The sequence below is a fragment of the Electrona antarctica genome, assembly GCF_951216825.1.
Source record: "Electrona antarctica genome assembly, chromosome: 19".
In the NCBI taxonomy this organism is placed as follows: domain Eukaryota; kingdom Metazoa; phylum Chordata; class Actinopteri; order Myctophiformes; family Myctophidae; genus Electrona; species Electrona antarctica.
Window position 1 is genome coordinate 11,920,168 of NC_136800.1, and position 17,708 is coordinate 11,937,875.

The 17,708-nt window shown below is 40.1% G+C and overlaps 4 protein-coding genes across 17 annotated transcripts in view; 3 read left to right on the top strand and 1 right to left on the bottom strand.

Annotated features, from left to right (window-relative positions):
* LOC306943439 (uncharacterized protein) lies at positions 1 to 4,430 on the top strand. Of its 2 annotated transcripts, XM_079529784.1 has the most exons (4): positions 1 to 112; positions 338 to 370; positions 1,428 to 1,576; positions 3,200 to 4,430. In XM_079529784.1, exons 3-4 carry the CDS (start codon positions 1,471 to 1,473, stop codon positions 3,970 to 3,972), a joined length of 879 nt encoding a protein of 292 aa, XP_079385910.1. In that variant the 5' UTR covers positions 1 to 112; positions 338 to 370; positions 1,428 to 1,470; the 3' UTR covers positions 3,973 to 4,430. The 2 variants fall into 2 exon arrangements, with proteins under 2 accessions (XP_079385910.1, XP_079385911.1); XM_079529785.1 differs by lacking the exon at positions 338 to 370 and having other exon boundaries at positions 26 to 112.
* LOC306943435 (potassium voltage-gated channel subfamily B member 2-like) overlaps positions 1 to 17,708 on the bottom strand; it is a 70,086-nt gene that overhangs the window by 37,241 nt on the left and 15,137 nt on the right. The window contains exon 1 of one of the 2 annotated variants that reach the window (XM_079529757.1): positions 8,801 to 8,936. The exons of the other annotated variant lie outside the window; for it this stretch is intronic. The gene's annotated coding sequence lies outside the window, so the exon portion shown is untranslated. Of the gene's footprint in view, positions 1 to 8,800; positions 8,937 to 17,708 lie in introns of those variants that run through there. 2 annotated transcript variants of the gene reach the window in all.
* The window catches only part of LOC306943438 (uncharacterized protein), a 21,665-nt gene continuing 3,971 nt past the window's right edge, over positions 15 to 17,708 (top strand). For 2 of the 11 annotated variants that reach the window (XM_079529773.1, XM_079529782.1), the window contains exons 1-4: positions 6,975 to 7,095; positions 7,300 to 7,334; positions 8,813 to 9,061; positions 9,450 to 9,598. In XM_079529773.1, the coding sequence (XP_079385899.1) occupies positions 8,895 to 9,061; positions 9,450 to 9,598 (316 nt within the window). In that variant the 5' untranslated portion in view covers positions 6,975 to 7,095; positions 7,300 to 7,334; positions 8,813 to 8,894. Of the gene's footprint in view, positions 75 to 6,974; positions 7,096 to 7,299; positions 7,335 to 7,634; positions 7,654 to 8,812; positions 9,062 to 9,449; positions 9,599 to 9,900; positions 10,036 to 12,004; positions 13,251 to 17,708 lie in introns of those variants that run through there. The other 9 variants (XM_079529781.1, XM_079529780.1, XM_079529775.1 and 6 more) reach the window with 9 other exon arrangements.
* Positions 15,882 to 17,708, top strand: part of LOC306943437 (uncharacterized protein) — a 22,513-nt gene continuing 20,686 nt past the window's right edge. The window contains exons 1-2 of one of the 2 annotated variants that reach the window (XM_079529768.1): positions 15,882 to 16,014; positions 16,235 to 16,269. The gene's annotated coding sequence lies outside the window, so the exon portion shown is untranslated. The remainder of the gene's footprint in view (positions 16,015 to 16,234; positions 16,270 to 17,708) is intronic. The other variant, XM_079529770.1, reaches the window with a different exon arrangement.

The following is a 17,708-nucleotide window of genomic DNA, read 5'->3' on the forward strand; positions in this document are numbered from 1 at the left end:
ACACCTGTGAAGGAAGTAGGAAGTGGCCTAATTTCACACCAATATGGCTGCCATCAGTTAGATTGGTCAACAAAGTGAGGATGTACTCCTCGGTATAGTCTCCAGTAGTAGGGTGAGTTCAGTTTATACACACATTAAACATTAAAGTGGGACATCTATACTTGTACTGATCTGCAAATTCAACAGCCAATAACCTAAAACTGATCTTGAATGGTTGTTGTTGCAACACGTCTTTCATGCTCTGTACTAGCAATGTGTCTCACACACTAGTCTAGTCTTCCTTTGTGATTATGTATTGAATTGAATCTTACAGATTTCTATGTTTTTTCCCTAATAGTTTAGGGGTTAGGGAGAGATCATTGAGCCTCTGGTGAGTCTCGTCTTGTGTGTCTACTCTTTTACTCTGAAAAGCACTTGAAGGCATCAATATCTTCTACAGCATTAATTGTCAAAAACTGAACCAATGTTTAGCTTGCTTTGTCTGTCAGCAAATGTTTTGTCTTGAAAGATTAGACTGTAAATGTACCTTTTAATGCACCAGACTAATATTTTTAAGTGAATAAAAATGTCTTGTTTTGTAATCGGAAGGGTACTGTGGTCAGATCTGTATGTTTCAACAATTAGTATGATTCTAACTCTAAACTAGCCGCAATTTGCAACTCTAGATTTTTTTATAATGGGATGAATCTAGAGTTGCAATACCCTCCATTGACTCCCCACTCATCATTTTACGTTTGCGATCTGCTTGTCTTAAACGACGTTAAACTCACCAACATTGCAGCTGTAGTCCAAGCTTGAATTATTCTCTTTCAATCTGCCGAGCTTGTTTTTCATAAAAATCCCCTGTAGACATGTTATGAGCTACTTTCTGTCAAGAAGAAGAAATTTTGGAGTTTGGAAGCGCTCGTTTGTATTAAGGGGTCACGCTGCTGCCTCCTGCATTATGTGCAAATGCGAAACAGATGCATGCAGGGACGTTCAGTGACTAAGACGAGCGCTTCCAAACTCCAGCACTTAGAAAAAGAATCACTTGCACAGAATTTCTTGACAGAAAGTAATAAAGAGTACAGCAGAGGTCTCTGACAGGAGACCCGGGACCCCTAGGGGCCCCTCCCAGGTACTACAGGGAGGCCACCAACATTTGGTAGCTTTGCTGTAGTATTAGGAAAACTGGGGGGGGGGGGGGGGGGGGGGGGGGGGGGGAATGCACATTAACATAAATTCAACACATTAATACCAGAGTGTAAACAAACATCATTTAATTTACACAGCACTGGTGATAGTGTTGCTGTGTGCTGTCATGTGAATCTATGAAGCCATCAAAGCTGCAGCATCACTTTTAGACAACCCATAGTCAAGCTTAAAGTGGAATCCCAATAATGTTCACTCAATAATATGCATTATGCATCCCTGATTGTGCCTTGCAGCTCTGTGGCAGAATGTGAGGCTACCATAAAGGAAGCTTACAGTATGCTGGGTTTGGAGTACAGAGACACTGATTCGGAGGATGAGACACACTGCACCGACTCTGACCATGGAGCTGCAGCAGACGTATGTGATGATGATGCAGACGACGGTAAATATGTTAATTGAAAACATGAATTTAATATGTGTATTTATTGAACACAAATCTTTTGTATTTTGGTCGTTCATAAACAAAACAGGAGTAGAAAAGGTTAAAAAATGTATGTTGCTATATCTGTGGTACTGGTAGGTAATCAAACCTTTTCACATCAAGAACTGTACTTGGCTTTCCGATAAACTGACATTAAAACAGGATCCAATCTTTTTGGGTCCAAACATTCCATTAGTAATGTAAATGCAAAGTTTACGATATAGTAATCTCAAGCATAGAAGAGATTACCTGTATTCTTGACAAACTTTGGGCTTTATTTTTCACACCCGTGTGAAGTGAGGGGCACTCTTATCATCATACATCATCATGACTTAATATGTTGATTTGCTCGACCACATGACGTAAATTCTCCATTCATTGTCAATGGGAATTTAATGTTTGTGTAAGACGAAAATCTACACAAATAGCTGAATATAGGAGGGTCAACAAACTGAGGTGAAAAAATTACATCAAAATTGATCAAGAAAGTAAATCAAAGAACAAGATTTTTGGGCAAAATTTCCTCTTGTCAACAAAAGTGCTCTCAAGACTCTTGCTGGAGCCCTCGATCATTCAATGCCACTTTGACTATGCTTGCACCTCTTGGTTCTCCAACATCTCAGATGTCACTAACAACTATTCTTTTGGAAGGTCTGAACCTTCCAAAAGAAACTGATTTGACTACTTAACTCATAAAAAACTGGAAAAACTCAAAGTGGAAAAAGCGGCACTCCAAAATACAAGATGCAAGACTGGCTCAGTTTCTCATGTTTATTTGAGAACGCTGAGCCAGTCTTTCATCTTTTATTTTGGAGTGCTGCTTTTTCCACTAAGTTATATTCAAAGCTGAGAACTCACTGCTTTTCTTTCTTTACCGATTTGACTACTTCTCAGCCTAAAACCTATGACTCGCCTAATTCCATTTCCAACACACTTTGCTAGTCTGGGATGGCTCAGGGTAGAAGACAGGGTTAATCAAATAAAAATGGGATTGGCATTTAAGACAGTCAAAGGGGCAGTGCCATCAATACCCTCATACTGTACCTGACTAACTACTTCTCCAAAGTGATTACACCCACAGCCACAATACTACAGGGAGCTACAATGATCTGGACTGGTACTAGTACCAAATATAGAAAAAACATTTTTAATGTGGAATGCCCATCATCCATTTAAATCTATCTGGAGACCACAATTGGAAATGCAATTTCCCATAGAAAGGAGCTGTCGTTCACTGACATTTGTCCCCTTTCTCCTTTTGTAAATACTGTTTTGAATTTGTTGATGACATGTATTAGTTACTTTTTATGCTGTGTTGATGAATTGAACCGCAATGGAAACAAGTCCCCAGGCCTTTTTTGTGTTATGCTTTTAGCCTTAATGTCTTGACTGTACCATGTGCTGTTGACATTTCTGACAAGTATTCAATCAATCAAAATCCCTCCCACCCAGATTATTCCAGCTGGTCCAGGAGATTGAACCTGGGAACCCTTTGTCCACAAGTAGTACGCTCCTATAACCTCTACTGCTGGCCACTGCTGCAGCCAATTTTCACATGTCTCTACCTTTCTCTCCCTCTCTCAGGAAGGAGGTCACAGTTTTCGAAGACTCGGGTCTACTCCTGTTCTAAGTGTCCATATACCTGCACATCTCAGGTCTTCCTCCATAAACACATGAGGACCCACGATGACCTCTACTACCAGATGCTGAGCAAAGGACAGATCACCTCAGCAGCCTGTCAGAAACCCATCGATGCTGTAGCCAGCCAGAAACAAGGACACACTGATGAACCAAGATCTCAGCCAGGAGAAGCGCGTGAAGATCAGCTGACTTGCACAGGAAAGAAAACCCACTTCTGTAATCAGTGTCCAAAGAGTTTCAGTTCTTCAAGTAAACTGAAGCAACACCAGCGTGTCCACACTGGAGAAAAACCTTTCCCCTGCAATCAGTGTGACAAGCGTTTCATTCAGTCAAGTCATCTGAAGTCACACCAGCTTGTCCACACTGGAGTAAAACCCTTTTCCTGCAATCACTGTGACAAATGTTTCAGTCGTTCAAGTGAACTGAAGCTACACCTGCGCATCCACACTGGAGAAAAACCTTTCCCCTGCAATCACTGTGACAAGCGTTTCAGTCAGTCAAGTAATCTGAAGTCACACCTGCTTGTCCACACTGGAGAAAAGACTTTTCAATGCAATCAGTGTGACAAGCGTTGCAGTCGTTCAAGTCATCTGAAGTCACACCTGCGTGTCCACACTGGAGAAAAACCTTTCCCCTGCAATCAGTGTGACAAGCGTTTCAGTCACTCAAATCAACTGAAGCAACACATGCGTGTCCATGCAGGAGAAAAGCCTTAGTTTTCCCCTGCAATCAGGGTGACACGAGTTACAGTACGTCAGCTAGATTGAAGAAACACCAGCATCTCCACACTTGAGAAACCTTGCCTAGAGTGGTCACAGATTCACTCTTGTATTTACAATGACCTCACTTGAGTGTTGCTGTGATTAATCTGTCCTTTCCACAAGGCATCTTTAACACAATCATGCACTTAAATACTGGAACAAAGATTTCCTTTTTTGGTCAAAACCAAGCGTTTATTTTTTTTTGCGATATCAAGACTGGTGTAACAAAGAGCAGCATATCCCAAGCATTTCTTTTAATTGAAAACTAACTACTTTTTTAAACCTTTTATCATTCATTTGAGGAACATGTTGGCATATTTTGCGTGGAAAACTTTTGAGTGATCGCTGCAATACACTTGAATGTACTGTAGTGTATAGGCTACATTTGAATACAACTTTTTGGTAAATTTTCACCCGTTGTGTTTCTGTCCAGAAAATCTCAGGAAAATGAATATTTAACATAAAACTGTCGGCTCACAAAAGCCAGAGTAGATGTTATAATGACCTTGGGGTTTGAAAAGGAAATATCCCTTTAGTTGTTGTTTGTAGCATGAGTAGTTAAACTGCAAATACATTTCCAAAAAGCAGTTGAACTACTTGACCGACTATACAAATGTTAATGTAGCTGGACTAGCAGCAAGCTATTGCAAAATGATCTTGTTAAACAAGTACATTTTATTTCGTTCCATTAAAAGAAACGCTTGGGATATGATGCTGTTTGTTACACCAGCCCTGATATCGTTAACATAATTATTAAGGCTCAATCAGTTATCCAAACTAAAACAAATGGGCAGACCCTGCACCAAAAATGAGTAGACATAATACCAAGAAACCCTGTAGCCAACAAAATAACTATGGCCTTCAAAATTACAATTCATTCTTTCACACTACAGCAAAATCAAGTTGTTACCATAGAGTACACTGTAAAACTATTGGTATTTTAACTCTGGAAGTGTACAAATCTAAACTTATTTTGTTACATATTTGTTTTTACACTAAGTGATTAGAGAAGCGAAAATAGTGACTTTGCTGATCCAGACCTATAGTGTGTGTGCATGACACTGTGCACACAATTTAATGTCTGTGTTCAGTCTGTTCACACTTAAGTGAATGAATTGAACCATGCCAAGGGGTATTATAATAATTGAACGACATGGCCAAGTGGTGGGATGCTGACTGATAATGCAATTTTACCTTGACCTACTTAGACAGAATTTTATGCCAAGAGAATTCTTTGGGACTTTTTGATCAATTCTTGCAAGTTTTGCAATCATTATGAATGTAAATAAGTAGTTTGCAATTTTAAAATGACAAGAATTAATTGTAAATTCTAGTAGGCCGATTCTTCCACTAAGCCTGACCTTCACCTGTGCTTTGAATATATATAATATAATATTTATTATATTATGAATGTACTTAACCTCTAGTCTTAATAGTTTCCTGTGTATAAGCTCATAAAGTTTTGTTACCATCAATATAAAGTTGAAAGTAAATACATTCTCAGCGATGGATACAGCGATGGACTAGGTTAGTAAGAATATCAGGGCAAGCCAATCAGGCAGTATACAGTAACAGTAGGCTTGTCATGTCATGTCTTACTCTTCACAGTCTATACACTGCCTTCAAATTCCTTCAAAGCGATCAGGACAGAATACAAAAGCGCAGTCTTATCAAGGTTATGGTTCAACACAGTAATGTTCAAATAAAACTAATGGATATAAATTTGATGTTATTGCCCACAATCTTTGGAGGAGGAGAGGACCCTGGAGCAGCACGGACATTTCAGGCCTTTTATTTGGTGCTTAAAGTAAAACAAAGTCATGAAAATTGTTGTTTGTAGCATGAGTAGTTAAACTGCAAATAAAGAAAAGGCTAAAGGACTTTAACTGGGTTTCCATCAACCTATTTTTGTGCACATTTTGATGTTTTTAGTTACGCTTGAAGGAGGACCTTTAGTTAAGCTCACAAGTAGCATCACCCAAAGTGTATAAATGCCCAAATTTATTTCAGGCCCTGGGAAGAGGAGGGGGGTCAAATTCAGTTTGAACTTCACTCAGCTACTCAGATGGTCAAGGGCTTGGCTGTCAAGGGTTAATTGTCTTGCTCAGGGGCACTTTGGAGGAGACCCAGTGACCTTCTGATTATTAGAATAGAGTAGATACAGACAGCATCTCTCAGCTGCACCAAAGGAGGAGGTGGAGAGAGGGGGAGAAAGGAGGTCTTTCTATTGGATAGCCAAACCTGCTGAACCACAAGGGTTTAGATGTACTTACTGAGGTACCTAACTTTTATTTATCTATCGAGCACAGAATCTCCAAGAGTCTGTCTGTCCCGACCGATCAACTTCAAACTATGTGTAAAGTATACTTGATATAGGCTAGAGCCGCTAGCTTTATACTCCTGGACAGATTTTACTGAACAAGTGAAAGTTGCTCAAATTTGTACTTGAGTTAAAGTGGCTCTGTCACATTTGTACTTTAAAGTACTGAGTACTTTTAAAAAAAGTATTTAAGTATTAGTATTCAAAAGTAAAAATTACAAAATATCAAAGCCTCGCTAAACTGACATTTAGACCTTTAAAAAAATCTTCACAAAAAATACCAAGATATGCATGCAAACGTGCATCTTTTTCTACATTTGACAGCAATGTTGCAACAATAAAGTGCCACTCACCAGCAGAAACACCTTGATGTTCGTATTGCTTTTCATGCGTTTAAATCAGAGTCCTTTGAAACTCTCTCTCACTCTCACACTCACACACACACACACACACACACACACACACACACACACACACACACACACACACACACACACACACACACACACACACACACACACACACACACACACACACACACACACACACACACACACACACACACACACACACACACACACACACACACACACACACACACACACACGACCAGAATGTAATACAGCCTTAATCAGTATCATTGGTAACACCTGTGAAGGAAGTAGGAAGTGGCCTAATGTCACACCAATATGGCTGCCATCAGTTAGATTGGTCAACAAAGTGAGGATGTACTCCTCGGTATAGTCTCCAGTAGTAGGGTGAGTTCAGTTTATACACACATTAAACATTAAAGTGGGACATCTATACTTGTACTTATCTGCAAATTCAACACACAATAACCTAAAACTGATCTTGAATCATGCTCTGTACTAGCAATGTGTCTCACACATACTAGTCTAGTCTTCCTTTGTGATTATGTATTGAATTGAATCTTACAGATTTCTATGTTTTTTCCCTAATAGTTTATAGGGGTTAGGGAGAGATCATTGAGCCTCTGGTGAGTCTCGTCTTGTGTGTCTACTCTTTGTCTCCACCAGGCCGAAGGCATGGGGAGAGAGTATGTTTTGCACTCCGTCCGTCCGTCCGTCCGTGTGTGTGTCCGTCCGTCCGTCCTTCCGTCTGTGAACAGCTAATCTCCGGCACCGTTAACCCGGTCGATGCAACATTTTGCACACGCACTCCCTGGATGCCAACGATGAACCTCTGCTCCAAAATTTCCAGAACGGCCTGTTATAGCGCCACCAGGAGGCCGCTTTGTGCAAAACAAGTTTTTGGACAGTACACCTACAGATTTTGTCCAAACATCATGCAAATTGGTACACAGTCTCTCTAGAGCCATTCAACGAAACGGGTCTTTCAGATTCCTCAGACTATCCTGATTGGCTAAGATTGGCTTCCAAAGTTCGCAGGAGTGCTCAGTTTCAAACAAAATGCTGCAAATCATGAACACATCGTGTGATTTCCGTGAAATTGTGCACGCACATTTCCACTAGGCCGAGGAAGAAATGCCACATAAATTTTCAACTCAGCCTCATGGTGGCGCTATAACTGGCCGAAAAGTGTTTTTACCTCTAACTGCACGGATCTGTGGATAACTTTGTATGCCAACTCCCTAGAGGCCAAAGAAAAACCTTTTCCTGGAATTTTTCACATATGCTCTTTATAGCGCCACCAGGAGGCCGACATATGTAAAACACATTTTCTAATATTACTCCTTCAGATTTTATCCAAATTTCACGCAAATCAGTACACATGCTCTTCATAGTCACGTGATCAAGACGGGTTTGTTTGATTTCTCATAATCCACCCTCATTGGCTACGATTGGCTTCTAAACTTTTCAGGAGTAGCCCGCTTTGTACCTGTTTTGTACAAATCGCCACAACTACTCAACTGATTGTGGTGAAACTGTGCAAGCATATTCACACTAGGCTTTGAGAGAAATACCACTTGACAGTTTTCAAGTCAGCCTCATGGTGGCGCTACAACAGGCCAAGCCGCGACACACACACACACACACACACACACACACACACACACACACACACACACACACACACACACACACACACACACACACACACACACACACACACACACACACACACACACACACACACACACACTTATATTGCTCCTAAACATTTTGCCAAACATCACTCGCACACTCCTATCCTCCTGGTGGAGACCTGTGCCCAGAAGGGCACTTTTTCTAGTTTACTCTGAAAAGCACTTGAAGGCATCAATATCTTCTACAGCATTGTCAAAAACTGAACCAATGTTTAGCTTGCTTTGTCTGTCAGCAAATAATGTTCTGTCTTGAAAGATTAGACTGTAAATGTACCTTTTAATGCACCAGACTAATATTTTAAAGTGAATAAAAATGTCTTGTTTTGTAATCGGAAGGGTACTGTGGTCAGATCTGTATATTTCAACAATTAGTATGATTCTAACTCTAAATATACCTTTTGCCACAGATTGGGATTATTTCACTTAGCCTCCACAACATCGATCCTCAAACCACCTTGGAGTAGGATTTGTCGAGTTGTCAGAGTTGCGATGGATGGTGATGAAGATGTGTTGGTGATGACTCGAGAGGAGCTCGGAGAATGGATCAAAGAGAAGGTGACAAAGATGTTGAACCCAGGAACATCACAGAGCAGCTGGAGCCAACCCTTGATAGAGAGGAGAGAGAGGCGGTTGACTGTGTTCCGCAGTCTCTGCGAGTGAGTGCCTTGGGATACATACAGTACAAGGCATGCAATAATGTAGAGTACAGCAGAGGTCTCTGACAGGAGACCCGGGACCCCTAGGGGCCCCTCCCAGGTACTACAGGGAGGCCACCAACATTTGGTAGCTTTGCTGTAGTATTAGGAAAACTGGGGGGGAAAATGCACATCAACATAAATTCAACACATTATTACCAGAGTGTAAACAAACATCATTTAATTTACACAGCACTGGTGATAGTGTTGCTGTGTGCTGTCATGTGAATCTATGAAGCCATCAAAGCTGCAGCATCACTTTTAGACAACCCATAGTCAAGCTTAAAGTGGAATCCCAATAATGTTCACTCAATAATATGCATTATGCATCCCTGATTGTGCCTTGCAGCTCTGTGGCAGAATGTGAGGCTACCATGAAGGAAGCTTACAGTATGCTGGGTTTGGAGTACAGAGACACTGATTCGGAGGATGAGACACACTGCACCGACTCTGACCATGGAGCTGCAGCAGACGTATGTGATGATGATGCAGACGACGGTAAATATGTTCATTGAAAACATGAATTTAATATGGCTTCATGTGTATTTATTGAACACAAATCTTTGGTATTTTGGGCGTTCATAACAAAACATGAGTAGAAAAAGTTAAAGATATTAACCCATTAAGACTCCTAAATCCTAACGGTTATCAAAATAAAAAAATGTATGTTGCTATATCTGTGGTACTGGTAGGTAATCAAACCTTTTCACATCAAGGACCCTCAAAATAATATGTATGTGTATACATGTACAGTATATACATTTTATTATGTCTTATATTCACACTTTTGTCCTTCCTAGGTGATATGCATTCCATTTCATTCCTTCACAAGCGGCCACTGAAAAAGGTTTGCCATGCTCTCCGTCCACCATCACCCCTGAAGCAATGCAGTAGCGGTGAGGATGAGGTGGTGGAGTGGACTCTTCGTCTGTCTGGTAATCCTACACTGTTACTGTACCATAATGAATAATCTGAAGGCGATTGGTTTTGATAAAACATATGTGAACCGGATGGTACCTTGAGGGAACCATGTAATGACATCACATTATGTCAACATACTTCCACCTCGTTCCTCCCCGGGAACTGTGGGGTTCCCCACAGAAGCATACTACAGTATAGGGCCAAATATTACTGTTCCTTCTATACATTAACGACATGAAAGCAGCAATTTGTTCTTGTTTGCTGACGACTTGGGGTGAGGACAAAATGCAAGTTGAGGAAGCCCTCAGTAACTCAGTTCGGAACTTGGCAAAATCTGTACTTGGCTTTCCGATAAACTGACATTAAAACAGTTCAAAGGATTTCAAGGTAAAAGTTTATGATATACAGTAGTAATCTCAAACATAGAAGAGATTACCTGTATTCTTGACAAACTGATTTGGGCTGTATTTCTCACACCCGTGTGAAGTGAGGGGCACTCTTATCATCATACATCATCATGACGTAATATGTTGATTTGCTCGACCACATATGACGTACATTCTCCTTTCATTGTCAATGGTAATGTAATCTTTGTAGGACAAATACCGATTTGCTCGTCGACATATGACGTAAATTCTCCATTCATTGTCAATGGGAATGTAATGTTTGTAAGACGAAAATCTACACTAATGGCTGAATATAGGAGGGTCATCAAACTGAGGTGAAAAAGATCACACCTGTGTGAACTGAGTGGTGCAACTACACATTTATTGTTATAGTTACTGTACATTAGAACTAACCATAGCAACCATGCTCGTTTTTTTGGTACGAACGGGTACAAAGCCAGTTGTTGGAGTGGTTTGCACCACTTAAAAATGACATCAAAATTGATCAAGAAAGTCAATCAAAGAACAAAATCAATCAAAGAACAAGATTTTTGGGCAGAATTTTCTCTTGTCAACAAAAGTGCTCTCAAGACTCTTGCTGGAGCCCTCGATCATTCAATGCCACTTTGACTATGCTTGCACCTCTTGGTTCTCCAACATCTCAGATGTCACTAACAACTATTCTTTTGGAAGGTCTGAACCTTCCAAAAGAAACTGATTTGACTACTTAACTCATAAACCAACTAAGTGGAGAAAGATGCAAGATTGGCTCAGTTTCTCATGTTTATTTGAGAACGCTGAGCCAGTCTTGCATCTTTTATTTTGGAGTGCTACTTTTTCCACTAAGTTATATTCAAAGCTGAGAACTCACTGCTTTTCTTTCTTTACCGATTTGACTACTTCTCAGCCTAAAACCTATGACTCGCCTAATTCCATTTCCAACACACTTTGCTAGTCTGGGATGGCTCAGGGTAGAAGACAGGGTTAATCAAATAAAAATGGGATTGGCATTTAAGATAGTCAAAGGGGCAGTGCCATCAATACCCTCATACTGTACCTGACTAACTACTTCTCCAAAGTGATTACACCCACAGCCACAATACTACAGGGAGCTACAATGATCTGGACTGGTACTAGTACCAAATATACTGTAGAACAAACATTTTTAATGTGGAATGCCCATCATCCATTTAAATCTATCTGGAGACCACAAGGGGACGGAAATGCAATTTCCCATAGAAAGGAGGTGTCATTCACTGACATTTGTCCCCTTTCTCCTTTTGTAAATACTGTTTTGAATTTGTTGACATGTATTACAGTTACTTTTTATGCTGTGTTGATGAATTGAACCGCAATGGAAACAAGTCCCCAGGCCTTTTTTGTGTTATGCTTTTAGCCTTAATGTCTTGACTGTACCATGTGCTGTTGACATTTCTGACGAAAGTATTCAATCAATCAAAATCCCTCCCACACAGATTTTTCCAGCTGGTCCAGGAGATTGAACCTGGGAACCCTTTGTCCACAAGTAGTACGCTCCTATAACCTCCACTGCTGCAACAGATTTTCACCTGTCTCTAACTTTCTCTCCCTCTCTCAGGAAGGAGGTCACAGTTTTCGAAGACTCGGGTCTACTGCTGTTCTAAGTGTCCATATACCTGCACATCTCAGGTCTTCCTCCATAAACACATGAGGACCCACGATGACCTCTACTACCAGATGCTGAGCAAAGGACAGATCACCTCAGCAGCCTGTCAGAAACCCATCGACTCTGTAGCCAGCCAGAAACAAGGACACACTGATGAACCAAGATCTCAGCCAGGAGAAGCGCGTGAAGATCAGCTGACTTGCACAGGAAAGAAAACCCACTTCTGTAATCGGTGTCCAAAGAGTTTCCGTTTTTCAAGTGAACTGAAGCGCCACCTGCGCATCCACACTGGAGAAAAACCTTTTCCCTGCAATCAGTGTGACAAGCGTTTCAATCGTTCAAGTCATCTGAAGTCACACCTGTATGTCCACACTGGAGTAAAACCCTTGTCCTGCAATCAGTGTCACAAGCGTTTCAGTTGTTCAAGTGAACTGAAGCGTCACCTGCTCATCCACACTGGAGAAAACCCTTTTCAATGCAATCAGTGTGACAAGCGTTTCAGTTGTTCAAGTGAACTGAAGCTACACCTGCGCATCCACACTGGAGAAAAACCTTTTCCCTGCAATCACTGTGACAAGCGTTTCAATCGTTCAAGTCATCTGAAGTCACACCTGTATGTCCACACTGGAGTAAAACCCTTGTCCTGCAATCAGTGTCACAAGCGTTTCAGTTGTTCAAGTGAACTGAAGCGTCACCTGCTCATCCACACTGGAGAAACACCTTTTCAATGCAATCAGTGTGATAAGCATTTCAGTCGCTCAGATCATCTGAAGCGACACATGCGTGTCCATCCAGGAGAAAAGCCTTAGTTTCCCCTTGCAATCAGGGTGACGTGAGTTACAGTGCCATAGCTAGATTGAAGAAACACCAGCATCTCCACACTTGAGAAACCTTGCCTAGAGTGGTCACAGATTCACTCACTTGAGTGAGGCCATTGTAAAAAGTGTTGCTGTGATTAATCTGTCCTTTCCACAAGGCATCTTTAACACAATCATGCACTTGTTTGTAAATACTGGAACAAAGTTTTACTTTCTTTTTTGGTCAAAACGATATCAGGACTGGTGTAACAAACAGCAGTATATCCCAAGCATTTATTTTAACATTTTGTGTGGAAAACTTTAGTGATCGCTGCAATATACACTTGAATGTACTGTAGTGTATAGGCTACATTTGAATAAAACTTTTTGGTAAATTTTCACCTGTTGTGTTTCTGTCCAGAAAATCTCAGGAAAATTATTATTTAACATAAAATATCCCTTTAGTTGTTTGTAGCATGAGTAGTTAAACTGCAAATACATTTCCAAAAAGCAGTTGAACTACTTGACCGACTATACAAATGTTAATGTAGCTGGACTAGCAGCAAGCTATTGGTAAATGGTGCATTTATAGCACCTTTATCCAAGGCGCTTTAATAGATTGTGCATTACGTTCACCCATTTCACCCATTCACACACACATTCATACACTGATTGCAGCGGAAGCCATGCAAAGTACCAACCAGCACATCGGGAGCAATTTTGGGGTTCAGTGTCTTGCCCAAGGACACTTCAACATGTAGACAGGAGGAGCCGGGATCATTGGATCATTGGACGACCTGCTCTACCTCTTGAGCCACAGTCTCCCCTATTGCAAAATGATCTTGTTAAACAAGTACATTTTATTTCGATCCATTAAAAGAAACGCTTGGGATATGCTGCTGTTTGTTACACCAGCCCTGATATCGTTAACATAATTATTAAGTCTCAATCAGTTATCCAAACTAAAACAAATGGGCAGACCCTGCACCAAAAATGAGTAGACCAAGAAACCCTGTAGCCAACAAAATAACTATGGCCTTCAAAATTACAATTAATTATTTCTTTCACACTACAGCAAAATCAAGTTGTTACCATAGAGTACACTGTAAAACTATTGGTATTTTAATTCTGGAAGTCTAGAAATTTTAACTTTACACTAAGTGATTAGAGAAGCGAAAATAGTGACTTTGCTGATCCAGACCTATAGTGTGTGTGCATGACTGTGTGCACACAATTTAATATCTGTGTTCAGTCTGTTCACACTTAAGTGAATGAATTGAACCATGCCAAGGGGTATTATAATAATTGAACGACATGGCCAAGTGGTGGGATGCTGATAATGAAATTTTACCTTGACCTACTTAGACAGAATTTTATGCCAAGAGAATTCTTTGGGACTTTTTGAATCAATTCTTGCAAGTTTTGCAATCATTATGAATGTAAATAAGTAGTTTGCAACTTTAAAATTACAAGAATTAATTGTAAATACTAGTAGGCCGATTCTTCCACTAAGCCTGACCACCTGTGCTTTGAATATATATAATATCATTTAATATTTATTATATTATGTATGTATTTAACCTCTAGTCTTAATAGTTTCCTGTGTATAAGCTCAAAGTTTTGTTACCATCAATATAAAGTTGAAAGTAAATACATTCTCAGCGATGGATACAGCGATGGACTAGGTTAGTAAGAATATCAGGGCTAGCCAATCAGACAGTATACAGTAGGCTTGTCATGTCATGGCATGTCTTACTCTTCACAGTTATACACTGCCTTCAAATGCCTTCAAAGCGATCAGGACTGAATACAAAAGCTTATCAAGGTTATGGTTCAACACAGTAATGTTCAAATAAAACTAATGGGTATAAATTTGATGTTATTGCCCACAATCTTTGGAGGAGGAGAGGACCCTGGAGCAGCACGGACATTTCAGGCCTTTTATTTGGTGCTTAAAGTAAAACAAAGGTTTCGACCTTGCGGTCTTCATCAGAGTCATGAAAATTGTTGTTTGTAGCATGAGAAGTTAAACAAATAAAGAAAAGGCTAAAGGACTTTAACTGGGTTTCCATCAACCTATTTTTGTGCGCATTTTGATGTTTTTACGCTTGAAGGAGGACCTTTAGTTAAGCTCACAAGTAGCATCACCCAAAGTGTATAAATGCCCAAATTTATTTCAGGCCCTGGGAAGAGGAGGGGGCTTTATGGGTCAAATTCAGTTTGAACTTCACTCAGCTACTCAGATGGTCAAGGGCTTGGCTGTCAAGGGTTAATTGTCTTGCTCAGGGGCACTTTGGAGGAGACCCAGTGACCTTCTGATTATTAGAATAGAGTAGATACAGACAGCATCTCTCACTAAGCTACAGACAGCATCTCTCAGCTGCACCAAAGGAGGAGGTGGAGAGAGAGGGAGAAAGGAGGTCTTTCTTTTGGATAGCCAAACCTGCCACAAGGGTTTAGATGTACTTACTGAGGTACCTAACTTTTATTTGACTTGATATAGGCTAGAGCCGCTAGCTTTATACTCCTGGACAGATTTTACTGAGTGAAAGTTGCTCAAATTTGTACTTGAGTTAAAGTGGCTCTGTCACATTTGTACTTTAAAGTACTAAAGTATTTAAGTATTATTCAAAAGTAAAAATTACAAAATATCAAAGCCTCGCTAAACTGACATTTAGACCTTTAAAAAGATCTTCACAAAAAATACCAAGATATGCATGCAAACGTGCATCTTTTCCTACATTTGACAGCAATGTTGCAACAATAAAGTGCCACTCACCAGCAGAAACACCTTGATGTTCGTATTACTTGTCATGCGTTTAAATCAAAGCCCTTTGAAAATGTTCAGCTTCGAGACAGTCACACACACACACACACACACACACACACACACACACACACACACACACACACACACACACACACACACACACACACACACACACACACACACACAGAGAAAGAGAGCGTTTACAGGGAGCCAACATGCACAGCAGTAGCACCCTGACTCATTTGACCAGAATGTAATACAGCCTTAATCAGTATCATTGGTAACACCTGTGAAGGAAGTAGGAAGTGGCCTAATGTCACACCAATATGGCTGCCATCAGTTAGATTGGTCAACAAAGTGAGGATGTACTCCTCGGTATAGTCTCCAGTAGTAGGGTGAGTTCAGTTTATACACACATTAAACATTAAAGTGGAAACATTAAAAATTCAACAGCCAATAACCTAAAACTGATCTTGAATGGTTGTTGCAACACGTCTTTCATGCTCTGTACTAGCAATGTGTCTCACATACACTAGTCTAGTCTTCCTTTGTGATTATGTATTGAATTATGTATTGAATTGAAGCTTACAGATTTCTATGTTTTTTCCCTAATAGTTTATAGGGGTTAGGGAGAGATCATTGAGCCTATGGTGAGTCTCGTCTTGTGTGTCTACTCTTTTACTATAAAAGCACTTGAAGGCATCAATATCTTCTACAGCATTAATTGTCAAAAACTGAACCAATGTTTAGCTTGCTTTGTCTGTCAGCAAATAATGTTTTGTCTTGACAGATTAGACTGTAAATGTACCTTTTAATGCACCAGACTAATATCTTTAACACTTTGATTGCTACAAGATCTCGACAGGCCTATTTGGATGTTGCTACCGTTTAACATTGCACAAAGGCCTTGTTCGGGGGCCCACAGCAAAATGTTCTCTTATAGCGAGAATCACACGCATACATCAAAAGAAAGCTGAACTTGTCCACTTCAATTTAAAAAATACATTTTGATTTTTACCATGTTCCATTCTGGAGATATTGACCTTTTTGCAACACCTGCATTTGCCTGGAAGTGGTTATCTTGAACAGCGAGCAGAGTTATGGATGGTTTAAAGTCAGAGACATTGACAGGCAGATATAAAATTGAACCCAATAAATATCCTATACATCCTATACACCGAATGAAAGCCCTGAATGTGTACTTTTACGAGGAAAAGAGTAAACATTGATCCCATGTACAGTTAGACAGTAATTGGTTATTGAATGCAGCTTGTGCCCACCAGATAACTTCAGAGAAGACATGGACGTGAACTCCTCAATATTCACAAAATAAGGCCTATAGCGACATATAAATACTATATACCGTATGAAACAGAAGACTCTCTGCTTTCATAAGAAAAAAAACTTCTACTGTAGTAATAATAAAAATCACACCCATGTGAAGTGAGTGGTGCAACTCTGTCCCATATTCTGTTCTCTGCTTATTCAATACAGCTCGCTATATACGGACTGAGGCAGAAAGTCATGTAAACCTTTTATTTACAGTTTGGTCTGTAAACTTCTACTGTAATAATACAAATCACACCCCTGTGAAGTGAGCGTTGCAACTGTTCTGTACTTATTCACTACAGCTCGCTATATACGGACTGAGACAGAAAGTCATGTAAACCTTTTATTTACAGTTTGGTCTGTAAACTTCTACTGTAATAATAAAAATCACACCCCTGTGAAGTGAGCGGGGCAACTGTTCTCTACAGTTGCACCGCTTTCTGTCTCAGTCCGTATATAGCGAGCTGTAGTGAATAAGTACAGAACAGTTGCAACGCTCACTTCACAGGGGTGTGATTTTTATTATTACAGTAGAAGTTTACAGACCAAACTGTAAATAAAAGGTTTACATGACTTTCTGCCTCAGTCCGTATATAGCGAGCTGTATTGAATAAGCAGAGAACAGAATATGGGACAGAGTTGCACCACTCACTTCACATGGGTGTGATTTTTATTATTACTACAGTAGAAGTTTTTTTCTTATGAAAGCAGAGAGTCTTCTGTTTCATACGGTATATAGTATTTATATGTCGCTATAGGC

Bases quoted from the DNA above. Each gene is read 5' to 3' on its own strand.
- LOC306943439 (XM_079529784.1), top strand. From the start codon at position 1,471: ATGCTGGGTTTGGAGTACAGAGACACTGATTCGGAGGATGAGACACAC. The intron at 1,577-3,199 runs GTAAATATGTTA...TCCCTCTCTCAG, and splicing joins TGATGATGATGCAGACGACG to GAAGGAGGTCACAGTTTTCG.